Here is a 23,711-nt window from a genome sequence, read left to right on the forward strand (position 1 = left end):
TTTTTGAGTATTTAATAAAAAATTTCCATTAAAATTATGAATTTGTTTTGTGCCAATTATGCGATTCTTTATTTTCATATCCGTTTTGTTTAATTTGTAAATTGCTTTATACTACATTTAATCATGATGAATAACAGAATATAAATTGAAGTAAATATTAATATTTTACATGCATATAATGATTACTTATTAGAATGGATTATTTATTATTGTTAAATGCCCTTCGTTGCCCTATAAATGTAGGTACAGCGTTTTTATTGAATGTTGAATTTAATATGGCGTCTTACTCGCACCCTCTCTTTCTCTTTCTCTCTCTGTCTGTCGCTCTCTCGCCTTTTCTGTCTGTGAACCTGAAGGAATCTGTTAACATTTTAAAATTTAAATTATTCATCGAACCAAATGAACAAATGCAAGCACACACAAAATAAATAAGATCTGTGCGTAATTTGGTGTTTTGCATGCATTAATTAATTTCAGAAACAAAAAAATAACAATGAAAAAACAACAACAAATCGCAACAACAAAACACGAAATAAAATGTGTAAAATTCCAATTTCCCTCCCGGGCAAAAAACAATTTATATGCAAACGCAAATTACCACAATTTATAAAACAAAATTAATGAATATGGCAAAAACAATTTTTATTAACCTTTAACTAGTAAGTGACTAACTTTGTCAGGGTCTAGATGGCGCCTACCAAAAATTTATTTAAACTTTAATTACTTTAAGCTGGAAAAATACAATGTACATACTTATGGGGATTCTTTTGGTTGCGAAATTCCTTTTAGGTGATGTCATTTGTCATTTTACTCATTTATTTTTATTTTTTTCTCATTTGTTGTTCATTTCTCTTTTTCACACTTGTCGAATGTTGAAGAAATTTATGTTTCCAAATGCAGATCTGTCCAATTTGATATTGGGTTTCACAATTGGCATTAAAAAGTTTAAAATAACCAGAGAGTCGATCAAATTTCGCAATGTGACTAAATTTGTATACCCTTGGAAATGGCACCCAAAAACCAAGTTGGTCTTTCGGATTCAGTCATGGTTTATATAATATCAACCGTACAAAGACTAGACCTAAAAGGCTAAAGTACATAAATCGCATATAGGATAGTCTCTAGATAATCTTCAGTGTATTCACAGATCTGTCTTTAATACGTAAGGGCATTGAAATGTCGATGTAATCATGTTACCTGGATAATTTTGAACTTCTAAAGGTATAATTCTGGGATGAGATTGAAGGGGAATTGAAGGGTGGCAAAAAGGGGAAGAGAGAGAGATAAATTTATAGCTCTGCTTAATATATGTTTGTGTGGGAGCTTTGAACTGATGCCTGATACCAGATTCAAATACTGATCCATCCCACAAATATATATCTAATTACAACTCATTGTGCTCGGATAATTTGTTTGATTGTTTTCGTTTTTCAAACAATTTTTGCTCCGATTTTCATGTCTGACTTTGTAAATTAAAACAAATGTTCACCAATTAATGGTCTAAATCATTTCGGTTTAATTGAATCGATTAAATGTGAATATCACTGCGACTGGCTACCAGAAACTCATCCATCTATTTCTTATATGCGGTTGCTAAACAGGCTTCAGTTTTTGCCTGCTTCTCGAATATTTATGGCCATACAATTTTCGATTTATGTGATGCCTCAATCTGTATTAATTAAAGAAAAGAAACCAAATTCTCTCTAAACTCTCTTGAATATTTCACTCAATTTCACCCAAAATTGAATTCCAAACTCGGTCTCTGTTTCTAATACCCTTTGTTGTAGTTATTAATTAATAAATGGTACGTTAATTTAATTTAATGATAGTTATTTAGTACAAATAAAAACCGAATGTGTGAATTATTACTTTTACTTTGAAATCCCAAAACTTTAAGCATATAAACCTTATTTTAATAGCAAAGATAAGTATTTACAGAATGTAAATGATTTATTTTGTTTATCTTACCTCGATATACTCTTCCTGCCTATGGGTGCAAGGTATACAAAATCAATGAACTTTGCAAACCGGCCACGAGAAACAAATTTTTAGGATCAGTGTGTGTGAAAACCCACGCGAAAATAAGCAAGTAACAATTTATGGTAATATTGTGAACAAATTGCAATTTACAAGCCTGTGAGAATTGGTACGAATTTTACACACTCTTTATTGAATTCGTAGTCCTTGCTCTATTCTCATTTGAAATCAATAAAGTAAATAATTCCTAATAAGTATTATAAATACAAACTCTTTGAACTAACCTCGTCAAGTCATTTTGTGCAGATCTAATTAGACCAAAAATAGTTTTATTTATTGTAGTGTCTTTCACTTAAATGGTTGCAAGTTCAAGTTTATCAAATAATTGCTATTAAAAACTAAATTTAAAAATCTGTCCAGTGCAGTGTTGGAAAGGACAGTTGTAGCCCTCAAACAATTAATCGGCTTGTGGTTTATACATATATTTTGATTCCATTTAAAAATCTCTATTAGAAGCAAATACACTGCCACAAAGAACTTAATTTCCTATAAAAATTTCACCATCAAAAAACGCCTGCAAAAATTGCCGGAGAGTTGAACAGACCCGTAAATCATAAGTGGAGCAATTGCAATTGGAGACGACAAGGTGGAGCTCCAAAAGAGCGAACAATGCTGTCATCGGAGCAGCAGCTGGAATTTTCTAAAGTCAACTGAGTTTGCGCCGATTCGATTAGTCAAGCAGGTTTTGTTTTTTTTTATGACAAAGCAAAACAATTTCGAAAAATATTGAACTTTAAGAATCTTTTTATTTTGGTAGTGCAGTTAATCGCCAAAGAATTTGCCGATTTGATGACCATAATCATCTATGATTTTGATATTTTTCAATGCATTGAACTGATGTAATCGATAAAATCAATGTCACTTTTATTTGAGTCAGAAAAATACATTTTAATCTAGTTGCCTTTGATGTCACATTGTCGTAATCAGTAGGCGATGGTTTTAGTATTAATAAATGTTTTAATTGACGCTGCGAAGTAGACAGTAAGAGAATTACTCTCAACAAGGTTAAAACAAGTTAAAGCTAAATATTTTCACAATAAAAATTTGTCGAATACAAAGTGACGAAACCAAAAATCGCTACAGAAGAACTTATTGAAATTACACAGGGATAAGAGTTATTGAGGTTGGTCTTTCGCCTGGTAGTGCAATTTAGGTGACAACATATTCCATTACAGATTTTCCCTCTTTAGGAGCTGCCGCAAACCCTTCTTGGAAATCTTTGTTGCCTACAATGGAAAAGGAGCGTCGTCCTCGTCAGGTGCAACGGCCAAAAGTCAAGACCCATCGTCGCCGTCCTGTGGGTCCTAAGGCCCCAAAGGATCTAGGTCGTTGGAAGCCCATCGACGATTTGGCCCTTATCATTGGTGTTCAGCAAACAAGTGATTTGCAGACGGTCCATCTGGGAGTCAAGTTCTCGAGCAAGTTTACGTTGCAAGAGCTGCAGCATCGTTGGTATGCTCTGCTCTATGACCCAACCGTATCTCGAATTGCTGTCTCGGCCATTCGAAACCTGCATCCGGAATCGGTGCAATCCGTACAACGAAAGGCTTTGTTTAGCGACCAAGAGGAGGAACTTTTAGGCACTATAAAGAGCACGGAGACTCCTAGCGTGGAGCAATTTCAAGAGCTCCTAAACCTGAATGCATCGGTCTTTTATCCGGCTCGCACTGGCAAGTCTCTGCAGAAACATTGGCTTCTTCTCAAGCAGTATAGCCTGCTGCCCGATCAAAGCGTCAATCCTCTCAATGGAACGGAGCCGTTAAGCTTCTCGGATGCTGAAGAACAAATCAACGATGAAGATCTTCAAGAGCCTTATGATGAGGCCTTGGAAGAAGAACTTATCCGTAATGATCGCCGTATAAAACGTGAAATACGTCTTCTAGAGAACGAGCTCTCCCGTTGGGGTGTCCTGGTGGGCACAGCTGCAACCTCCAATTTCGACACTCAAACATTGGCTTGCTTATGTGGCCGCAATGTGCGCTACTTGATGCGCTCCAAGGAGATTTCTTTCGGTCGTGATTCCAAGGATTTTGCGGTCGATGTGGATCTTAGTCTAGAGGGTCCAGCGGCAAAGATTTCTCGACGTCAGGGCACCATCAAGTTGCGCAGTAACGGTGACTTCTTCATTGCCAATGAGGGTAAGAGGGCGATCCTCATCGATGGCTCTCCACTTCTCAGTGGTAACAAAAAACGACTAGCCAACAACTGCACCGTGGAGATATGTGGATTACGTTTCACTTTCCTTGTCTACTATGACCTCATCAATGCCATACGACAGGAAAATGCCAAGACGACAAATCCTCTTGTCTAATCGCTGCCAAAGTTCTGCCAAATATAAAAGTAGAATAACGAGTTCTATAAATAAAATGATAATGCAGATTATGGAATTTCGAACAAGTTCTCATAAAGTTAATGAACACTAACGATATGTAGGTCTGATTTTTTTTATACCATACACCCATAGGGTGAAATGGTATATTAAAGCCGCCAAAATGTATGCAACAGGCAGAAGGAAGCTTTTCCGACCCCATAAGGAATATTCCGGAATATTCTTGATCAGGATCAACAGCCGAGTCGATCTAGCCATGTCCTTCCGTCTGTCCGTATGAACACGTAGATCTCGGAGACTATAAGAGCTAGAGTCACCAAATTTGCTACTTATGTTAGACTCTTGTAATACCTACGGTGTTCAAGTTTGTTATTAATTTTTGCCACGCTCCTTTACGCCCCACATTACAAAAACTGGTTTTCTCAAGGACTACTGGCTATAGACACCAAATTTGGAATATGCACACGCGCAGATTTTGCCACGCCCACTTACGCCCCCGAAAATTAAAACACATTTTCTCAAAAACTAGAACCACTAAATTTGGTATAAAAATTTGTTTGGTATCCGTGCAGATTAATGATATTACAAATTTTTGTCACGCCCACTTTCGCCTTCATAATCTAGAAATACGGCGATCAAGTTAACTTCACATTTTTGCCAAGCCCTTATTCCGCCACCTAAAGCCACCAAAATTGGTATGCAGACTTTAGTATGTGCGCAGCTTATGATTATATAAAATTTTTACCACGCCCATTTTCGCCCATATAATTTTTTAAAAACCAATTGCCTTACGTAATTTTTGGACTATCGAAATTATATTCGGCACATTTCGTCTTATTCATTCATTGAACCAATTTTAAAGAAACAAAGTGCAATCGATGCAGAATGACCAAAATTTTCTAGTCCTATCAGAATTACTCTTACCGCCAGCAGGACGCCTTTTCTTATTTGGTTAAGTTTGGAAACCGAGAACTTTTTAAGCAGCCCTCTTATTTAACTTTGATTTGTTCTTAATTAAAAACAAAACATAATTCCAATACCTCTTTCTCTTTTTACATAATATTTTTTTGTTTGTCTAGATTTCAACCTTTTTTGAAGTTAATCAAAACTGGGTTTCAGCTGGCTTGAGCTCAATAAATCTTACTAATTTATAAGATTTTTAATTATAGGCAGCACTAAAGGTGTGCAGGTTGTCTGTATAGCATACTATATCTTCAACGCTTAAAGTAGTTGGGAATTCAAACTACATGAAGCGAAAAAAGAACGGCAAAGCTTGCAACTGCAAAGTGCGGTGCTCACCTTTTGTGTTGCCAATTGACCTCAAGCCGGCTAAAAGGGTCAAAAAAACAAGCTCCCAATCAAGAATCCCCCCTGAAAACAATAATGCGGAATTTCTCTTCCCATAGACAAATACAATTTCCTCGGATTTAAAGTAAAAATGCTACAAACAAAAGTAATAAACCAAAAATAGGAAGCATCGTTAACCATTTTTGTGTACACTGATTCGAATGTGAAACTTGTTTAACTATTTTAATTCCAGTCGAGTATCTAAGGCTAGTGTTAAGGGTGTGTCAATAGCATTTCCTATTCGTCTAAGAAGCTTATAGATAAATCGCAAATCAATTTGGAAAACAATCTCATTTCGATGAGCCGATAAGCAAAGTGTGACAATTGCGTCTTTCCGACTTCTCAATGCACATTCATTCATATGGGTAAATGTCAACAAATGGCAATATCAACCCCAAAAATTGATCTTTTAATTGTTTGAGAGAAATGTTACTTATTTGAATATTTATGATGTAAATGCAGTAATTTTTTGCTCCTTTATGGATTCCGAATGAATTCGAGCCAAATGATTCAAAGCCCCAATAACAGCACGCGTCGTGATTCATTCTGATCTCTCTGGCAATATTTTGATTTTTGGTTTTCACAATCGACTTCCACTTTAATTTTCTGCCTCGAATCGGTTTCGGTTTCGATTTCGTGTTTTTGGAGGGTTCAGCGTACGACCTTTCGAGTGCAGTGACTGACGAAGCAGATCTTCAAACTTTTTAATCACTGTTTATGTTTATATTTATGGCTCGTTATTAATTGTCTTAAGCCCGGCTGCATAGTCTGGCGGCGCAGGCGAGGAGGAAAGCAACCGTTAAGATGTTAAGGACACATTCCAAGCCCATCCCATGTCTTGGCCCAAAAGTCTCACCAGTTACCATGTTTGCCCCGCAATTTAACAATTAAAATCATCATATGTATTTATTTTATTTCGCCGTCAACATAAGCCCGGCAACGACAAATTCCGGTTCCAACTTCATCTACATTGTCCCCATATCTTAATGCATTTCTCATTGTGGCAGGCGTGCGCATTGTTTTGAGTACAATTTTTTAAAAAATTGCCTTTTTTTTGTTTTTGGTTTTTTTTGGTTGTCTGTATTTCCGTTTCTGTGTTATTTATGATTTCATTACGGCACTTTTATGGCGCTTCCGAGTGCCCCTAGGTAGTTGATGGAATTTACCGAATGTTGTCATCACATCCATCCTCCAAAAGAAACAAATATATATATATATATAAACATTTAAAAGTTTAATCTATATAAAGTCTGATTATTTGCCATGATTCATTGATTAATAATCTGTTTTTGGTGCATAGTAAAATAATAAATTTGTTTATATTAGACATGTACTAAATTATAATTAAAAAGAAGTATTTAATTGATAAAATATGTAATTCAAATTAGGCCAGACATTGATACGCTATATGTGCATATAAATTATGGCAACAATAACAAAAAAAAAAAAACAATTAACACAACAACCGAAGGTAAGAAGACACTGCCAAAGAGAAGAACTCGTCATCATCGTGAAGATCATGAGATCGTTTGTCTAAATCAAAGGGAAGAGAAACTGAACTGAACTGAAATGAACCGAAACCGAAAACAGGCAAATTCTCACTCTCCCTCTCTCTCTCTGTCTCTGTCTCTCGCTTGATTGTACTCTGAGAATTTTGAGGAGCGACAGAATTGGAGAGCTCGGCTCAGTTCAGATCACAATTTGCTATATAAATTCGGTTGTACTTGAACGAAAATCAAACATTCCTGTTCCAGTTGCCTGAACAGCAAGCAGGATTATAATATTATCTCACGCACAGAATAAAATTTTAAAAAGTATCCCCAACAAAAGGACACAAAATGTTTGTGAAATCGTTAATTTGTAATTTGGTGCTGGTGGTGAGTAAGCCGAAGATCAAGGATATATACTGAAACTGTGAAAATGTGATACAACAAGTGCAAGTGCTTTCAATCATGAACGATATTTAAATAGAAACAAATTCGCATACACATCGCAATGGAATTTAATTAGCAAACAAAATTAAACCAAAAAAAAACAAAAATAAAGAAATGAAATCACCTAAAAATTAGCCAGTTTTTGAATTAAAACTCAATCAACAATAAATAATTATTCGTTTTGTTTCGTTTCGCTTTGCCTTTTCGTAGGTCCTCATTGCAGTCTGTTATAGTCTGCCCGTTGATAACGACAATGGCAAGTATACGGGTTCAGGGCATAATTTAAACGATGGCAAATATCATCCACAAGACGATGGACGTTACCATGGTTCTGGCTCAAATGAAGGTATTTTCGTGATGTTCTATTGATGCCGCCACGCCTACTGATCGCATGTTGTTGCCGACGCCCACTAACCATGAGAGAAACGAAACAAAAATACTAAATATTGCTGTGAAAAATTTACTAACATTTGTGTATACATTTATTGTTGTACATATACACACACAGATACTAAAAACCACACTCACAAACACACACTTGCACAATATTTTTGATAATACAAAAATTAATAACATCTAATGTTAGACATTAACTTGATAAGCGAAATACGAAATGAGGACGGTGGCTCAAGCTTAGGGTTTTAATATGCAAAATTAATGATTCAAAATTCTCTTGCTGCGAGCTAAAGTGATCTCTCTCCTCTATCTCTCTTTCGAAATAATCAAACGCATTCATTGTAATTATTATATTGTTATATTAACATTTGATTTCTTATAGGCCGAGGTATCTCACAGGATTCTTTAGGTAAAACATCATATAGAATTCAATTCAACACAATCACATTATATATCATATATATATATATAGTATATTCATCGATTTAGATTGAAGTAATTTTCTTAAATTTACTAAAAGTATTTTTACTTGATGTAGATATTGTACAAAATTGTTAACATCACTCATCTGATACCCGAAAAAGCTTTCTCAATAGATCGATAAGTTTATCAAATGCGAACAATTTAATTTTTGTCTAGGTCGTTATCATCACATGGTCCAGCCTTATCAACATGTGAGCGATCATCGGGAATTGGGCGTATATCACCATATTCCATATCCATACGATGGAGGTTATGGTCCCTATGCTGGTCTAAATCTACCCTATATACATGATGCCAGACCATATAAGTAAGTCGAATGTAACTGATTGAAGAGATTAACTTTGTCCTAACTGCAATTTTTATTTTTTTTTGCTTTTAGCCACGATCTGTACACAGTAAGTAATGCCGATTACAAAGTGCCTGAAATACGCTTGGAATACGGCTTCCCAGATCATGAACCGCATCACTAAACGCCACCAAAGGATCCCACCCACTACCCCCCAATCCAAACATCCCCCAGCTTTCATAACAATTCAGAAGCCCTTTAATTTTATTTTTAACCACAAACAAAAAACCAAACAAAATTCACATGAATCCTGCATGATTACAACATCCCACCCAAAAGCGCATGAAGAAACACAATTTTTGCATTGACTCAAAATCAAAAACCCAACTCAATATAAACAGTCCACAACAACGAAGAAACCCACTACAACCACTAAGCGAACCACAACCACTACAACAACAACAACTACCACTCCCAGACCCATTCTGTTCAACTACGATGATGAGGGACGCCATAAGATTCTGCACCAAGAAGAGATCCGCAAGAAGGACAAATATGATCACGCGTAAGTGTGACAAAAGGAGCTCGAATCGCATCTCGATTCTATGAATACTTTCCACTCCACAGTTTCCTGACTGAAAACGGCATCTACGGCGAGGAGCAGGCTAAATTGCATCATACCGGAGGCACTCACGCCAAGGGCCGCTACGAATACACCGGCGACGATGGCAAACTGTATCGCGTCAATTATGCCTCAAACGACGGCGGCTTCATGCCCGAGGGTGAGCACATACCCACTCCACCGCCCATTCCAGAGGCTATTGCCCGTGCCCTCAAGTATGTGGAGGAGCAGCATCGAGAGAATGGCGCTCAATTCGATCATCGTGGCTTCCGCATTAATCACATGACCAAGGACATTAAAGCCCAACTCAAAGCCATCCATTTGGAGCGTATGCCCAAGGAACTCGGCGATCAAATTCGAATGCTCGAACATGAAGTTGAGCTGGCCGAGGAAGAGGAACGCGAAGAGCAAGCCGAGCTGGAACGTCAGGAACGCAAGCGTAAAGCAGCCCTAGCCAAGAAGGCTTAAGCAAAAGCAATAGACCATCATCCAGGATTCCCCATAACACCTCCTAAAAACCTACCCCCAAAGTCATAACACCTACCCACCGCCATCCACTCCAATCTTCCCCACATTCCCCATGCTAAAACAGAAAAAAATCACAAAAAAAAGCAAACGAAAAGATGAGTTAAGAAACTAAACACTGAGAAACTGAGTTGCATCTCTGTTGATATATATGATATACATATATATATATGTTATTTTTTATTTATTGAAACATCAAGCTATAACTATTAAATTTGTTGTGTATTAAATCGAAAAACCCAAAATGTTTATTGAAATAAATTTCAAAATAATATTTGTTACAAAAAAAAAACAAAGAGATTAGTAATTGAGTCATTGATATTTGTGAAATACTCTACATATGTATACTCTATGAAATGTGGAATACCATAGGTCAAATCACATTCGTTTGATAATGAAACAGTCGGCCTCAGTTTTTGTCAAATTGTTATACCGAATGCGGGCTCTGCTAATAAATTAATGGGTTTCTTGAACTTTTCTGTTCAAAAAAAAAATTATAATATTATTATTAAAGTCGCGTAAGCAAGTAATTCGGGTGTCGACTACGGGGATAACCTGATGTGGCGATAAGAGCGAGATGACCCACATTCAGCCAAATAAGGGAATTTATTTTTGTTACATTTAAAAAATGATCGAAATGCAAAATGTCCAATTAATATATCACATTTTAATTACTAATCTGGATCATACAAATTCCTAATGCCAAAATGCATTCTTATCTCCGCCATTTGTTCCTATTTTTAGAAGAAAAATCCGCAACAGAAACTACAAAACATAATGTATGATATTTTGAATGAAGATGTTATATCCTGTATCCAGTTTAGGCAAAATGACGTAAGCTCTTGAATTGAATGTCTGAATTCAAATGTCTCGTTAGTCCTGGTCTGTCTACTTTTTGCACTTGACTCGCGAAGCAATATAAAGATTGGCGACTGGAGAGTCGATTAATAAATTTGGTGCCGGAAGTGCAATAAGTACAAGTCAATAAAAATCAACAACAATCGATTTAGATAAAAAGCTATTTAATGGTTTATTTAATTGTTTGCTTTTTTATGGTGATTAAAAGATGCAAAAATTAAGAAAGAGGTTCATTAACACGATTTCATTGTGACATTTTTGTGGGACTGGGGTATTGACTGATGAATAAACACAGTCCCGGTTAAAGTTTTATAGTTATTTTATTTAATATTACGATACGTATTAATTATTATATAATAGTAGATTTAAATAAATTAGTGTTCAATGTCTTTCATCGCTTTTGTTAACCCTTTTTGTCGTCTTAGATTCGTCTTTTCCGTCTTACTCTGACAGCTTTCCTCTTAAACTTTTCATTTTTCTTATTGGTTGTGTGTCGTCTCACCCTTCGTCTTTTTCACACTTTGTCTGGCCGGCTTGCCACATTGTCTTCCTTTTCTTCAATTAGCTGACTTAACTAGGGTTGGCTAAATAGGATTGCCAAACCATTCCCACATTTTTTATGATAATTGTCAATAAAAAACAAAATTAAGTCAAACAATTTATGAAATCATCATAAATGTATGTATGTATTATAGAGTATAACTAGAAAATCGGAGAAAAAACCTAGCGAAAGTCAAACAAATTAAGCGATTGCTTAAGATTTACTTAAATTGTAATAATTTTTTAAAGACAATTTTCAGGAATCGGCAACTATAAGATGTCAGCGTTCTGAAGATGTAAGTATATACCACTGCCAGACGAAAAATGATTTTAAATAAATTTGCATTAGTATACATATACCGCGATTAATCATATGACAAGCAGTAATCGATTATTGTGTTCATGCGATTTGATTTAATCGAAAAATGCCGATTAGTGGGCCAAATAATCGTCTCATATTGTATAGCGATACAAAAGCTTTAAAAATTCTACTAAGTCAGTTTCAGCTAAAAAAGTCATAAAAAATAAATAACTAAATGCCCAAAAGGTTGCATCTACATACTAGCGATGTCAAATTTGATTTATAGGCACTAATGATATCTATAAAACTTGGGACAAACTCAACTCTGTACATTTTAGCTTATGGATATTGTATCGTTCTTTTTAAAAGCTTGTGATCGTTGCAGTAAAAAAGGCGAGCAGATAAAATATGCGCAGGGCGGCGATGTCTATAGAAACTTGTGACACTTTGAATTCTCTTTCACATTGAAAAACTAATCGCTTTATCTTTACTTCTGTTATTATCATAAAGAATTTTGAAACCAGAGGGCCTGAGGCTATCTTCGACCCCGCAGAAGTTTGCGTACCCTTGCAAGTTTTTTTTTTTTTACTCTTCCCTTACCTATAGCCGTCAAACTGGAAAAACGTTTTTGTTAACGTTTCGCGAAAAATCGGCCTACAATTTTAGGCTGGAATAAAGTAACAAAGTTATTGACAAAAGTTACTATTTTTGACCGATCGTTCCTATGGAATATAGTCACCCGATCTTCATAAAATTTTGCAGTCATTAACAGATATATTAAACCGTCAAATATGTAATTTTAAAGCAATGGCGTCAAAAGTAACGACATTCAGGCCCGGACTGGGACCCTGAGGTCCCACCGGGCATTCAAGTTGAAGGGCCTCCCTTTTACATCAAGTATGATCGCTTATGTGAATAAAACAAAAACGACTTCTTACAAACAAACAAACATTTTTATTTGCCTATCTTTTTTCAACAATGCACTTCTACGAAAGGCGTTTAAATCATCAAACAGTCAAAAGTTTTTGAAGTAAATTGCTCTGTAAGTATAAAGCTTTAATATTTTGATTTAATTCCTGTGAACGACAGGGGCCCCAGCGCCCATCGATTTATTATGGTAAAAAATGATTCTTACTGGGAACCTCGTACGAAGGACCCTAGTGACTAAAAACTGCTACTCTACTACATCAAAAGGGACCTCCGGGCATTTGGCCGGTTGCCCGGTGGGCCAGTCCGGGCCTGACGACATTATTCATAAAAGCCACTGTTTTCGACCGATTGTTTGGACGGGCGGACAAACGTATGTACATGGCTATATGAATTCACGCTGATCAAGAATATATATATATTTTAAATGGTCGGAGATGCCTCCTTCTATGCCTTGCACACTTCTGACATAAGTTATTATACGCTTTTTGCAAGGTTATAAAAACCACAGCAATTTGTTTCTTTAAATTTTGTTGTCTTAGATAGAGACTGATAGCTCGTATAGACTCTGAGATCTATGGGTACAAACAGATGCACTTTGGTTTATCATTTCACTGTTTTAGTGAATCTAAATCCTAAACGACTAAATGCTAGCTTTTCGACTTTTTTTACATTTTTATTGAATGCTATTAATTTAATATTGCCAGTTTCATTCGTCCTAAAAGTAGGCAAGAATGATATCACAAACTCTAACTTGAAATAAACTTGAAAACAATTGAGACGAGCTTTTCCAACGCTTAAGCCACATTAATTAAGCTTTTTTGACTAATTTGTTGTCGCCACTAATACATTCTGATCCGAACGCTGCTATCGTGTTATATGTGTATCAGGTGTTGAGATAATTGCAATCTTATGCCAATTAATTTAATTGATTATTCTGATGATTCATTACACTTTTAATTTATATAAATTATAAATCAGAATATAATAAACTGTAAAGAGACAAGCAATATCCTCTTTATAGACGCAATTGGCCGTTTTAGTCAAGAAGTTAAATTTATCTTTTATCTGTCTTAAGGGAATTGCATTTGCAGCTCTTGAAAAGTGCTTCGTTCAAAGATTGTATATCTTAGGTCTTATCAGAATCGGAATACTTTATCTCATAGTTCCCATAGAAAAAATCTGTCATAAATTGATTCATATTTATTATACCATACACCCATAGGGTGAAATGGTATATTAAAGTCGCCAAAATGTATGTAACAGGCAGAAGGAAGCATCTCCGACCCCACAAAGTATATATATTCTTGATCAGGATCAACAACCGAGTCGATCTAGCCATGTCCGTCTGTCCGTCCGTCTGTCCGTCCGTCCGTCTGTCCGTCTGTCCGTATGAACACCTAGATCTCGGAGACTGTAAGAGCTAGAGCCACCAAATTTGGTATGTAGACTCGTGTAGTATGCAGAGTGATCAAGTTTATTTCAAATTTTTGCCACGCCCCTTCCGCCCCCGCAATTTAAAAAAGCGTTTATCTCAAAAACTATTCTAGCTAGAGACACCATATTTGGTATGTATATTTGCTTAGTAAATGCACACATTTTGTATATATAAAAATTTTGACACGCCCTTTTCCGCCCCCGTAATTTGAAAAACTTGATTATCTCCCGTATTTTTTTACCTTATGCAATCAAATTTGGCACACTTAAATTTAATACTAACATCTAGCAAAATACCAAAAAAAAACAGTCGAGTTTTGCATATAAACGTTTTTCCATAAGGTCGAGTGAGCGAGATACTAAGATATGCTTGTAAGAAGCATGTGAAAATGCATTTGTTTAATAAAGTTGAAATATTTGCTTTACTGGTGTATGGTATACCTAAGTCGACGAGACGACTTACTTACTTCATTTTTATATCAAGCGCCCACAGAGTGAACAGTTATTAATCAGTTCCGAGTCTTAATTTGGTTAGGTTGAAGCTGTTTTAACCGATTTTTTTAGGGGCTTCTTAGTAGTTGGTTAGTTAATTGTTCTACTGTCAGTTTTAAATTTTGTAAGCTATGTTAAATACGAAAAAGTCATTGCCAATATTGAAGATTAAACACACATCAATAAAATTGTACTTTTGTTTGTAGTCATATACAACACGCATTCACACTTTGTGGAAAATATTTATAGAATAGAAACTAGCTTAATATAAAAACGAGTGGAGTGCCAAGTGGCCAACGCCAAGCAAAGATTAAAAATAATTTTCCACTCCCGAACACGTGGGTCACAACAATAGAATTGTCTCCATAATTGTCACCTCCTAGAGCCTATGATTTCCTAAACTCCAACACTTTTCTAAATTAATGAGTTAGTGTTTTGAATTCAGTGAATAAAGGTTTTATTTTTTAGGGTTTTATTTCCTTCTCGCTGGAATACTTATTTATCTAGCCAAAGTGTCTTACAGTGGTGATTATTCTTGGGAGAGGCTTTTCAAACCGTCTTGAATAATTTGAAGGTTTTGGGGACCAACTAATAACGCGTTCAAAAAGACTAGAAGGAATAGCGATGGAAATTATCTGCAATTACAGCATACAAATCAGCGGCAAGGTGTCGAATATATAGTTCAATAATAGCCACAGTTTATTGATGTTTCAAATGATTTAATTCTGGAGGATCCCATTACCTCAATGTCCTCAAACCTCAGCAACAAATTAATAATCGAAAAGGATATTGAGGAGAAATCGGTAGTATCTGTCTGACATTTGTACTCTTTCGTTAGATATTTTCATAAGGTTCTTTAGTTGATGTTAAGAATTCTTAGTCTGAGTTAAAATATGTATTCTTTGGGATTAGGGATTGATATCGGGCCGAACTTTACTCAAGGCAAGATACATACATACATATGTAGTTTTGTCTTTTTCGTTAGTAATTACCAGTATCAGACTGCACAATAAAGAACATTATCAAAGAAAATTGAGATGGGTTCAAATTTCATCATTCGCTTTTTAAGTAAACATATACCAATAGATAAAGCCTGGTAAACTTCGAGAGAAGGACTAGTTGCTCTAAGGCAGGGAGACAAACACGTTCGGCATCTCTTATGCGTGTAAGCCGAACGGCAACGGAAATCCTCACACAAAAAAATCAAGAGGACTTAGTGCAGGGGCCCAGTGCCGGAAATTCTCATTATTACATCGATTACTAATGGATTACTTCTCGCCTGTGTACATTCAAAAACCTAATACAAGCTCCATTACTTTTTATTGAATTTCGTAATGCAGAAAGTAACGACGGGACGAAGTTTCTTTCGGTTCTCCATATGTATGCATAGACTTTTTAAATATTGTCATGCAGAAATTCCGCAACTTGAACAAAACCCAGCATACGATTTCGATCGCTTATGGGTTAATAATGTGCGTACATTAAAACCCAATATACCAACAACCCAATTTCCCACTATATATGTATGTAGTGGCTTACTTCTTTGTATCGTAGGCAGGGAGAGAGCCAGCACAAACTGTCAATGTATGTTAATGCTTTACACTTCGAAAAATGAAAAGTAGGTAAAATATGTCTCAATCGCTCGAACCAGCACAACCGATGATCAGATGCAAGAAAATGATTGTTTTCTCATGAAAACAACCCCATAATTCATTTTCCATGTGTATTTACATATGTGTACAAAGGCGCTCGCGTCGAAATGCTGTTGAGACTAATTCTGATTTTATGCTCTCAAGTGAACTTCGAGTTAATCAAATGCCAAAGAAAAGTGTGGTCACGGGCAGGCCCGACGAGAGGGGGGTGGTAAAGGTGGGATTCCCACCGGGCCCGAAGTTTTTTAGCGGGGCCCGTAGCTTACTACCACCGGGCCCTGATATCTTCTCGACGGCCCTGGTCACGGGCTATGTCTATGCGCTGCTTTAAGCTTTACAGTGGGAGTAATAATCACGTGTCTCCCCAGGAAAAATCTTGCAGTTCTACTGACCATTTATAGTTGAATATATGTATGTATATTGTACTTTAATTGAAGAAGGCTGATCATAGTGAATGGTAATTATTAGAGATGTATAAGCTACCTAGTACATATGTATAAGTAATGGATCATTTCTAGTGAAGGGTGTGAACCACATTGGCTGCCGCTGGCTGGCTGGCATAGAAGGCTGAATTGACACCATCATCTGAAAAGAGAATAGTTTTCTGTCAAGTGCTGGATCCCTAATTTAAAATGATATAAATAATTACAAGTGATCACAGGGCGGAATCCGTTGGCATCGGCCAAATATTTAACTCCAACTCGTAGACCTTCGGGTGAGATGTAGGAATAGGCTCCTTCCACCTGCTCCTCCTGCTCGCCGTTGCCAATGTTCACGGGAACGCCTTGTTCCTCACCGTGGAGTCCATTCTCTGTCTCGTAGCTGTATCGGTAGGCACCGGAGCCCGTGTTGACGTCATTCGATTGCTGTACAGCCCGCGCCACAGCATTGGCAATGAAAGGATTGTACTTGGTGTAGAAGTTATCATAATAACGACGCAAATTGTATAGATCCCGATTCTTGTAGTACAGATCCCTATAGTAGGGATTCTTCAGATATGGATTGTATTGAGTACGTTGGGCATCGCTGGCAACGATCACAAAGATCAACGCGGCCAAAATGCAGGATATCTAGAAGAATTCAACACAACACAGAAAATACATTTCACACATTCCTTAGTTAATCGCTCTCCAATTTGTTACCGTCTTCAAAGACATTCTCAGAACTTTCGATGCTGATGGATTGAACAAAACTGTAACAGACCCAACCAACCACTCAACATTTTATATAGCCAAACGAAACGCACAAAAGCATCAAATTTCGGTCTATAAACTTAATCTTTTGTTTTTTTTTTTTTGGCTTTGTCAATTTCCGTTTAGAATTTTGATTGTTATTTAAATTTGTACAACTCGCCAAATTGGCACAAATTGACTCGCGCTGCTTATGTTTAATCAAATATTATAAGCAAAAACGGTTAGTTAAAATAAAAAAAAAAAAAAACAAACACAGAAAAAGAAAGAAAAATGCGGTTACCACTCGCTGGGAGGGCTTAAATCGGAAGAGTTTAATATGTATGTATGATTTTTATGCTTCAGCATAAAATTAGAATGAATATTTTGTAATTAACGTAGTGTTTCCTTTTTTTTTTTTAGAGAGATCAGCATGAATGAGTGATTTCAATGAATGAATGAATGCATGAATATGAATGAAGTTGACAGAGTGTCGATGCTGTGAGGGGGAGCAGACAAAGGCAATTGCATTGATGATGCGGCCTTCACATTTCGCGTGTAACTTGAGATTGCCAAGAATGGCAAAAGCTATTCAGCTCTAGCTCTGAGATTGCCCACAATTTCAACTTCATCTCCAGTTCATCTCAAATTCCAACCAAACAACAAAAGCCACCTCTCAAAATTTGTTGTTTCTCCTAGCTGATGAGAATTATACCCTCCATTTACTGACAAAGGCAAACCCAATCATCAAATGCTCAAACAATTTTGCATAATATGAATAGGGCGGGGATATCAGCAGTCGAAATTACATTTGTATACCCTGCCTATAACGATGTCTAGCCTAGATATATAAGACAATAGGATTTTTTAAAATATAGTAGTTCGATCTGTTTAAATAATGATTCCTTAACGTATGTTTTGAATTAGGAAAACTCTTTGTCTATCTCTTTCACGCACATGTACTTCTAATGGACACTAGACGCCTGGTACTCTGTTCCGATTACATTTGCTTTTCACATCAATAAAATGCAAAATTCACAGGATTTATGCAAATAGCTTTAAAACAGATAATGAGGCAAAAGCTATATTAACACGACATGTGATACTGAACAAGAATCTATATAAAATCTGATTTGATGTGTCAATGATGCTTTCGCTGAACTCAAATCATAAGATAATGTCTATATTTCTTGACTAACAATAAGATCCTAGTAACCTGTCAGGCAAACCTCTTCTCAGAGTGAATATACCCTATTACTATATGATTATGCAAAAATGGGAGAAACATACAAATTGTGACCAGCAGGCAATCAGAGTTTGACACCACAAACCATTTAGATTATATCTATCGGATTAAAATAAAAGCAATTCCAGCATCAGATTTCAAACAAGTTCATTCGCAACCGAATGAATGTCTACAGAATGCGTTAAATAGATTAAACTCAAAAGGCAAACAAAAGATATTTATTGTCATTTTGCATAAATTAGAGGTTTTATCGTTTTATTTATACTCTAATCGCCATGTTGGGTATTAATTTAATTTCTTAACGTTTATCCATCTTATAAACACTTAAAGGGGTGTGTTTTGAGTTATCCTCTAAATAAGAACCAATTGAGTAAAAGGTCGTGTTTTCAGGTATAGAAACAATAAGGGTGAGTCTGTAGACTGAGGATCAGCGAACCAATGGGACGCTGCATTCTTCCCCTTTCTCAGTCTCATATAGAAACATTTCAGGTTGCACATAAAACACAATAAGCTAAAATTTAAAAACTTAATTTCATAGACTTGAAAGAGAAACTTTAAATTTTATTCTTTAAAAAGTTTATATAGAATTCATTGTCGAAATTGGGTAACAAAAAAACTTTTCACTCGAACAAGTTGGGAATTACAAGGCGAAATTGCCATGGCAAACAATTTTTAAGGATTTCGTAACGTATTAAATTATTTCATATGGGCTTAATTCTTCAAAATTCAACAAAATATATGCTAAAACATTTACGGCGACTTTCTTAAACCTGAAACTGATACCCTGCATTTTTAATTCTTAGTGCTTTATTCCCTTTGTTAGAGTATACATATAAATACTAGAATTTTTTAAGTTTATGGTTTTATCGATTTTCTTTTGTGTTCGTTTCTCATTTAATTAATTGGCTCGGATTTATTTATCGCTATTAGTTTTGGAGCTTCTTTAAATATTTTAATATTCATTGGAACATTATGGCATCTCCATTGAGGCACACAAAAACACTCACACTCACATTGGCATGAGTAAAAAATAGATATATGTATTAGTGGAAGACAATGGACATTTCATGTAATCAATGACAACAACCAATTATTGGTTATTCGCAAATAAATAATTCATTGTTGCGTGTCACAAAACTAAATTATGCAACGCGTTAATTGTCTGACACCAAAAATAGGAAAAATTAATTACCACTAAACAATTAGGCCATAAAATATTCAAAAGGCATCCTTTTTCCTGTGGGTATAAAAGGGGCTTGCACTTCAGTTCAAACCAGTCGAACCTTTACCAAATGCCAAAAGTCGAGCAACTGCAGCAATCGCCGGAGCAGCAGCAGCAACCACAACAACAACAACGATGTGACTATGATTACGATGACTTCACCTACATACCGAACATGGTATTTAAGTCAATGGGATATGATTTTCTATCGGGCAGCAAACCGTTGTGGCAGCATCTTCTACTGAGTGCATATTTCGGATTGGGTTTTGTCATCAACTGTTACATATCGTATTATATGATCCTACGGATCCTACAATGGGACACTTTGAGTGGTAATCCCAAGTTGATAATGCGCTATGCCATCATGGTATTCGTGATGCTCAATTCGGATGTGAAATTTTTTGCATTTGTGGCATATCGGAGACGACTGCGTCTACTAAATTCGGCCCTTAAAAGATTGTACCCCTCAGAGCAAAGGAAACGCTTGGATTACGAAGTGAACAAATATTTCTGGTCGAAATTTTTTCGTTATTGTCTTTATTTGTATTATTTTGCGGTATTGCTAGTGATTTTGGGTCCTTTTACCCAAACGACTGTATCGTATTTAATGCACAGGCACAAAATGGGAAAAGATGATACATTTCAGTTCATAAGGGCTTATCCCATGGAACTCGGTTTCAGTACTAAAACCTTGAGCGGCTATGTAATTGCCACAATAGTCGAGTCTGCCTTTAGTCTTTTGACAATGAATGTGAATTTGGGTACAGATCTTTGGTTGGTGTGTCTGTCCACACAAATCTCCATGCACTTCGACCATGTGGCTAAGAAGCTAAATCAATACAATCCGAGCAATGGTAACGAGCAAGAGAATCATCAATTTGTGATTGATCTTGTTAATGAACATCAACTGATATTTAGGTGAGTGGACTACAAAGATCCTAAGGACCCTGAATTTTTCTCTGTTTAACATCTTCAATTAGCTTGCATAAGGAACTAAATCATTTGTTTGGAGTGCTTCTGGCCTATAATCTCTTCAGCACGGCCAGTTCACTTTGCTGCGTGGCCTTGTATACGATAGTTCAGGGCTTAAATCTTGAAGGATTGTCATATCTGTTGTTCTTTTTCACCACAGCAGCTCAATTCTATGTGGTTTGTCATTCTGGTCAGATCTTAATCGATTCGGTGAGTCGCCGAGAGTGTTTACCTTTACTAATATTTAAACTAATGCCATCTCTTATCCTATCTCTTAGAGCAACAGCATCGCAGCGGCTGCCTATAAGCAAAATTGGTATGACAGTGCGACAAGTTATAAGAAATCTTTGCTGTTAATACTTATGCGAGCTCAAAAGCCAGCCGAGCTATCGGCCAGAGGAATTATTATTATTTCCTTGGACACATTTACGATAGTAAGATGTGCTCTCAAGATATTTCATATATTTCGATAATTAATTGTTTCCTTCAATTATTTCCAGTTGATCAACATAACATTTCGTTTCTTCGCCGTAGTACGTACCGTCTTGGCCAAGTAGTTTATTTATGATGGAATCATGCTAATCGATCATTCGAATAAAATGTCTATAAATATAAGTTATTTAAGTTGGATATTTAATTATTGTTCTCTTTATTAGCGGCTAACTTGCCGACTCGAAATATATTTAGAAACTAAACTTATAATATCTTATAAAGACCCAAAGAAGCCCACAGCCAACCAAGAATTGCTGAATCAGCGCCTCGTGCCTCGCTGGTGGCCGCGGTCAATGCGCCTCAGCTGGAGGATCATATTTCGGACGACCGTGAGACCGACTAAATAGCTGACACAGCTACTGTGACTATGTTGCAATTGCTTCCGCTCACTATTTTGCTTGGCTCGTCATAACTCCTCCCTCAGCTAAGTGATGGACGTCCTCGGACTTCTTCAAAGCGGTCTTAAGGCTTGTAATCAGCTGGGCTTGATGTTTTAATTTCCAACGGCGACGAACCTCGTAGATGATGAAGATTGCCACCGCACTTATGGCCAAAGTAGCACCACTACTGATGATGGAACCAGATACCAGGTTGGAGCGAAGTTGACCTATGTTTTGTAGGTTGGTCAAGCTTAGCTCATGTAGAAGTGGCAGACTTAGTTTCTCCCGATGGCTTGTTATGTTGATTTGGGAGATAGCTGCAACCATTGGTTTCTTCTTCAATGCCCCATAGTTGTTAATGAACAGGGTGCCGTTAATGGTTACCTCATCATCGAATGTTGCTAGGTATGTGCCAGCAACCACTTGTGTTTGATTGACCCTGTTGGTGATGGTTGCGGTGACATCATTGATGATTATTATTCCATCATCTACCACTGTCAGTGGATCCAGATGACTGGAACGAGTGCCGCATCTCGCCGGTGTCCCAGATATGAGGTTCTGCGCGCAATTTGGTGTTGGTGATCTTCTGCAGAATGTTGTGCTCACCGCCACATCACACCCAGTAACCGCATACGACTCTGTACCACAGTCCGCAACTATGCTACCCTTTTCAAAATCTAAAACTATATTTTTTCTTTGAACGGGATAAACATTAATTTTCTTACATGCTAATTTTGGATTAGGATATTTAATTAGAAAGTGTAGGATTTCGTTATTTTGGAAAGCCTTAATGCTAGCCACCTCTAGGATATCAGTTACACTAATGTTAGTGAGATGTTTGTTTTTGATTTCCTCAATATCAAGGTCATTAAGAATTACGGGGCTGATTAAATTTGCTTTAGCAAGTGTAATAGTTAATATCAAATTTTGAAGGTCTGAAATTACCATTCTATTTTTTGCCAGGACAGTTTCAAATAAGTGTTCAATATTTAATTCATCAATTTTGCTTATTTCGTTTAAAGAGTTAGTGAGCTTATTTAATCTATCTTGGAGTTTGCTATTTATTTCAATCTGTCTATTTCCTTGTTCGCTTAACTGATTTTGTCTAAATTTTACTTGTTCCCAATCATCAAAATCGGGTGTACCTGCAACTACTTTAAGAGCAGTGCCTAATATGTTTAGGCTCCTAGCATACCTATGATGAACTCTTAATGTCCCTATTAGTGTACTAATTCTATCGATATCTGCTAGTATTACTTTCCTCACATGTTCTTGTTTGAACGACTCCACCAACACTCTCGTTTCTTCGGCGTAGGTTTGGTATGACGTCACGTTTGTTGTATGTCCAAGGTACGCGTAGTCATCCCAAATAGTTACATCTCCGTCCATTACAGGTATGTAATTGGACATCGAGTAATCCGTCAATTTCACCGAAGCCACCAATAAAGCCGTTAGTATCGGCAACAAAAGTTTAATCCTAAATGAAATATTAAAAATTAGAAAATAATGAAAAATATTTTATCGAAGGTTGTCCTTATGGACCACCCTCCCTTTTATGAGAACAGACGTTCCCAGGTCTGCCTCAACCGTACCCTCTGTATAGAGTGGGGTCAGTTTGTTACCTAATCGTTTGTTAGATTTCACCCATACCTTGTCTCCTACTCGATATCTTTTTTCAGCCCTTTTTTTATTCCCCTGTTCCAATTGTTTGATCTGCGTCTTTTCGAGTTTTTTTCGAATAGTCGCCTCCATTTCTGCGGTTGATGTATGGACTATTTCTATCGGTTGCTTGTTTGTCACCGAATGGATGGTTCTGTTATATTCTATTGTTGCCATCAGTATAACATCAACTGTCTCGTTGGTTTGAGAACTAAGTTTTTTGCATCTTGCGATCTCCGTCAGGGTGCTATGGAATCTCTCCACCTGCCCATTCGAAGTGCTATGCAATGGAGGTGCATTTGCAATATGAATATCAAAATTATTTGACAACAATGATTTTATTGTCTCAGAATTTAGTGACCGTTCGTTGTCACAATAAATAGTTTTAATTTTCGGAAAGAGGTT

At 36.5% G+C, this 23,711-nt stretch overlaps 4 protein-coding genes across 6 annotated transcripts; 3 read left to right on the top strand and 1 right to left on the bottom strand.

The window, feature by feature from the left end:
• Positions 1-2,983: 2,983 nt before the first annotated feature.
• LOC6652106 (microspherule protein 1) lies at positions 2,984-4,424 on the top strand. 2 transcript variants are annotated; one of them, XM_023181159.2, is made up of 2 exons: positions 2,984-3,160; positions 3,213-4,424. In XM_023181159.2, the coding sequence occupies exon 2, from the start codon at positions 3,269-3,271 to the stop codon at positions 4,346-4,348; it is 1,080 nt and encodes a 359-aa protein (XP_023036927.1). In that variant the 5' UTR covers positions 2,984-3,160; positions 3,213-3,268; the 3' UTR covers positions 4,349-4,424. The 2 variants fall into 2 exon arrangements, with proteins under 2 accessions (XP_023036927.1, XP_002074849.1); XM_002074813.3 differs by having other exon boundaries at positions 3,228-4,424.
• Positions 4,425-7,464: 3,040 nt separating this feature from the next.
• Positions 7,465-10,109, top strand: LOC6652105 (larval cuticle protein LCP-30). Of its 2 annotated transcripts, XM_002074812.4 has the most exons (7): positions 7,465-7,590; positions 7,858-7,993; positions 8,426-8,452; positions 8,683-8,833; positions 8,906-8,921; positions 9,214-9,377; positions 9,440-10,109. In XM_002074812.4, the coding sequence occupies exons 1-7, from the start codon at positions 7,552-7,554 to the stop codon at positions 9,900-9,902; spliced, it is 996 nt and encodes a 331-aa protein (XP_002074848.1). In that variant the 5' UTR covers positions 7,465-7,551; the 3' UTR covers positions 9,903-10,109. The 2 variants fall into 2 exon arrangements, with proteins under 2 accessions (XP_002074848.1, XP_046865576.1); XM_047009620.1 differs by lacking the exon at positions 8,426-8,452.
• A 6,571-nt stretch (positions 10,110-16,680) lies between these two features.
• On the bottom strand, positions 16,681-17,323 carry LOC6652136 (larval cuticle protein LCP-14). The gene is made up of 3 exons (XM_002074811.1): positions 17,309-17,323; positions 16,816-17,236; positions 16,681-16,751 (listed from the first exon to the last, which is right to left on the bottom strand). The coding sequence occupies exons 1-3, from the start codon at positions 17,321-17,323 to the stop codon at positions 16,681-16,683; spliced, it is 507 nt and encodes a 168-aa protein (XP_002074847.1).
• Positions 17,324-19,873: 2,550 nt separating this feature from the next.
• On the top strand, positions 19,874-21,332 carry LOC6652135 (odorant receptor 49a). Its single transcript, XM_002074810.3, has 5 exons — positions 19,874-20,262; positions 20,419-20,721; positions 20,784-20,985; positions 21,054-21,209; positions 21,276-21,332. The coding sequence occupies exons 1-5, from the start codon at positions 19,874-19,876 to the stop codon at positions 21,330-21,332; spliced, it is 1,107 nt and encodes a 368-aa protein (XP_002074846.3).
• Positions 21,333-23,711: the final 2,379 nt, after the last annotated feature.

Source organism: Drosophila willistoni (assembly GCF_018902025.1).
Source record: "Drosophila willistoni isolate 14030-0811.24 chromosome 2L unlocalized genomic scaffold, UCI_dwil_1.1 Seg168, whole genome shotgun sequence".
NCBI classification, from domain to species: domain Eukaryota; kingdom Metazoa; phylum Arthropoda; class Insecta; order Diptera; family Drosophilidae; genus Drosophila; species Drosophila willistoni.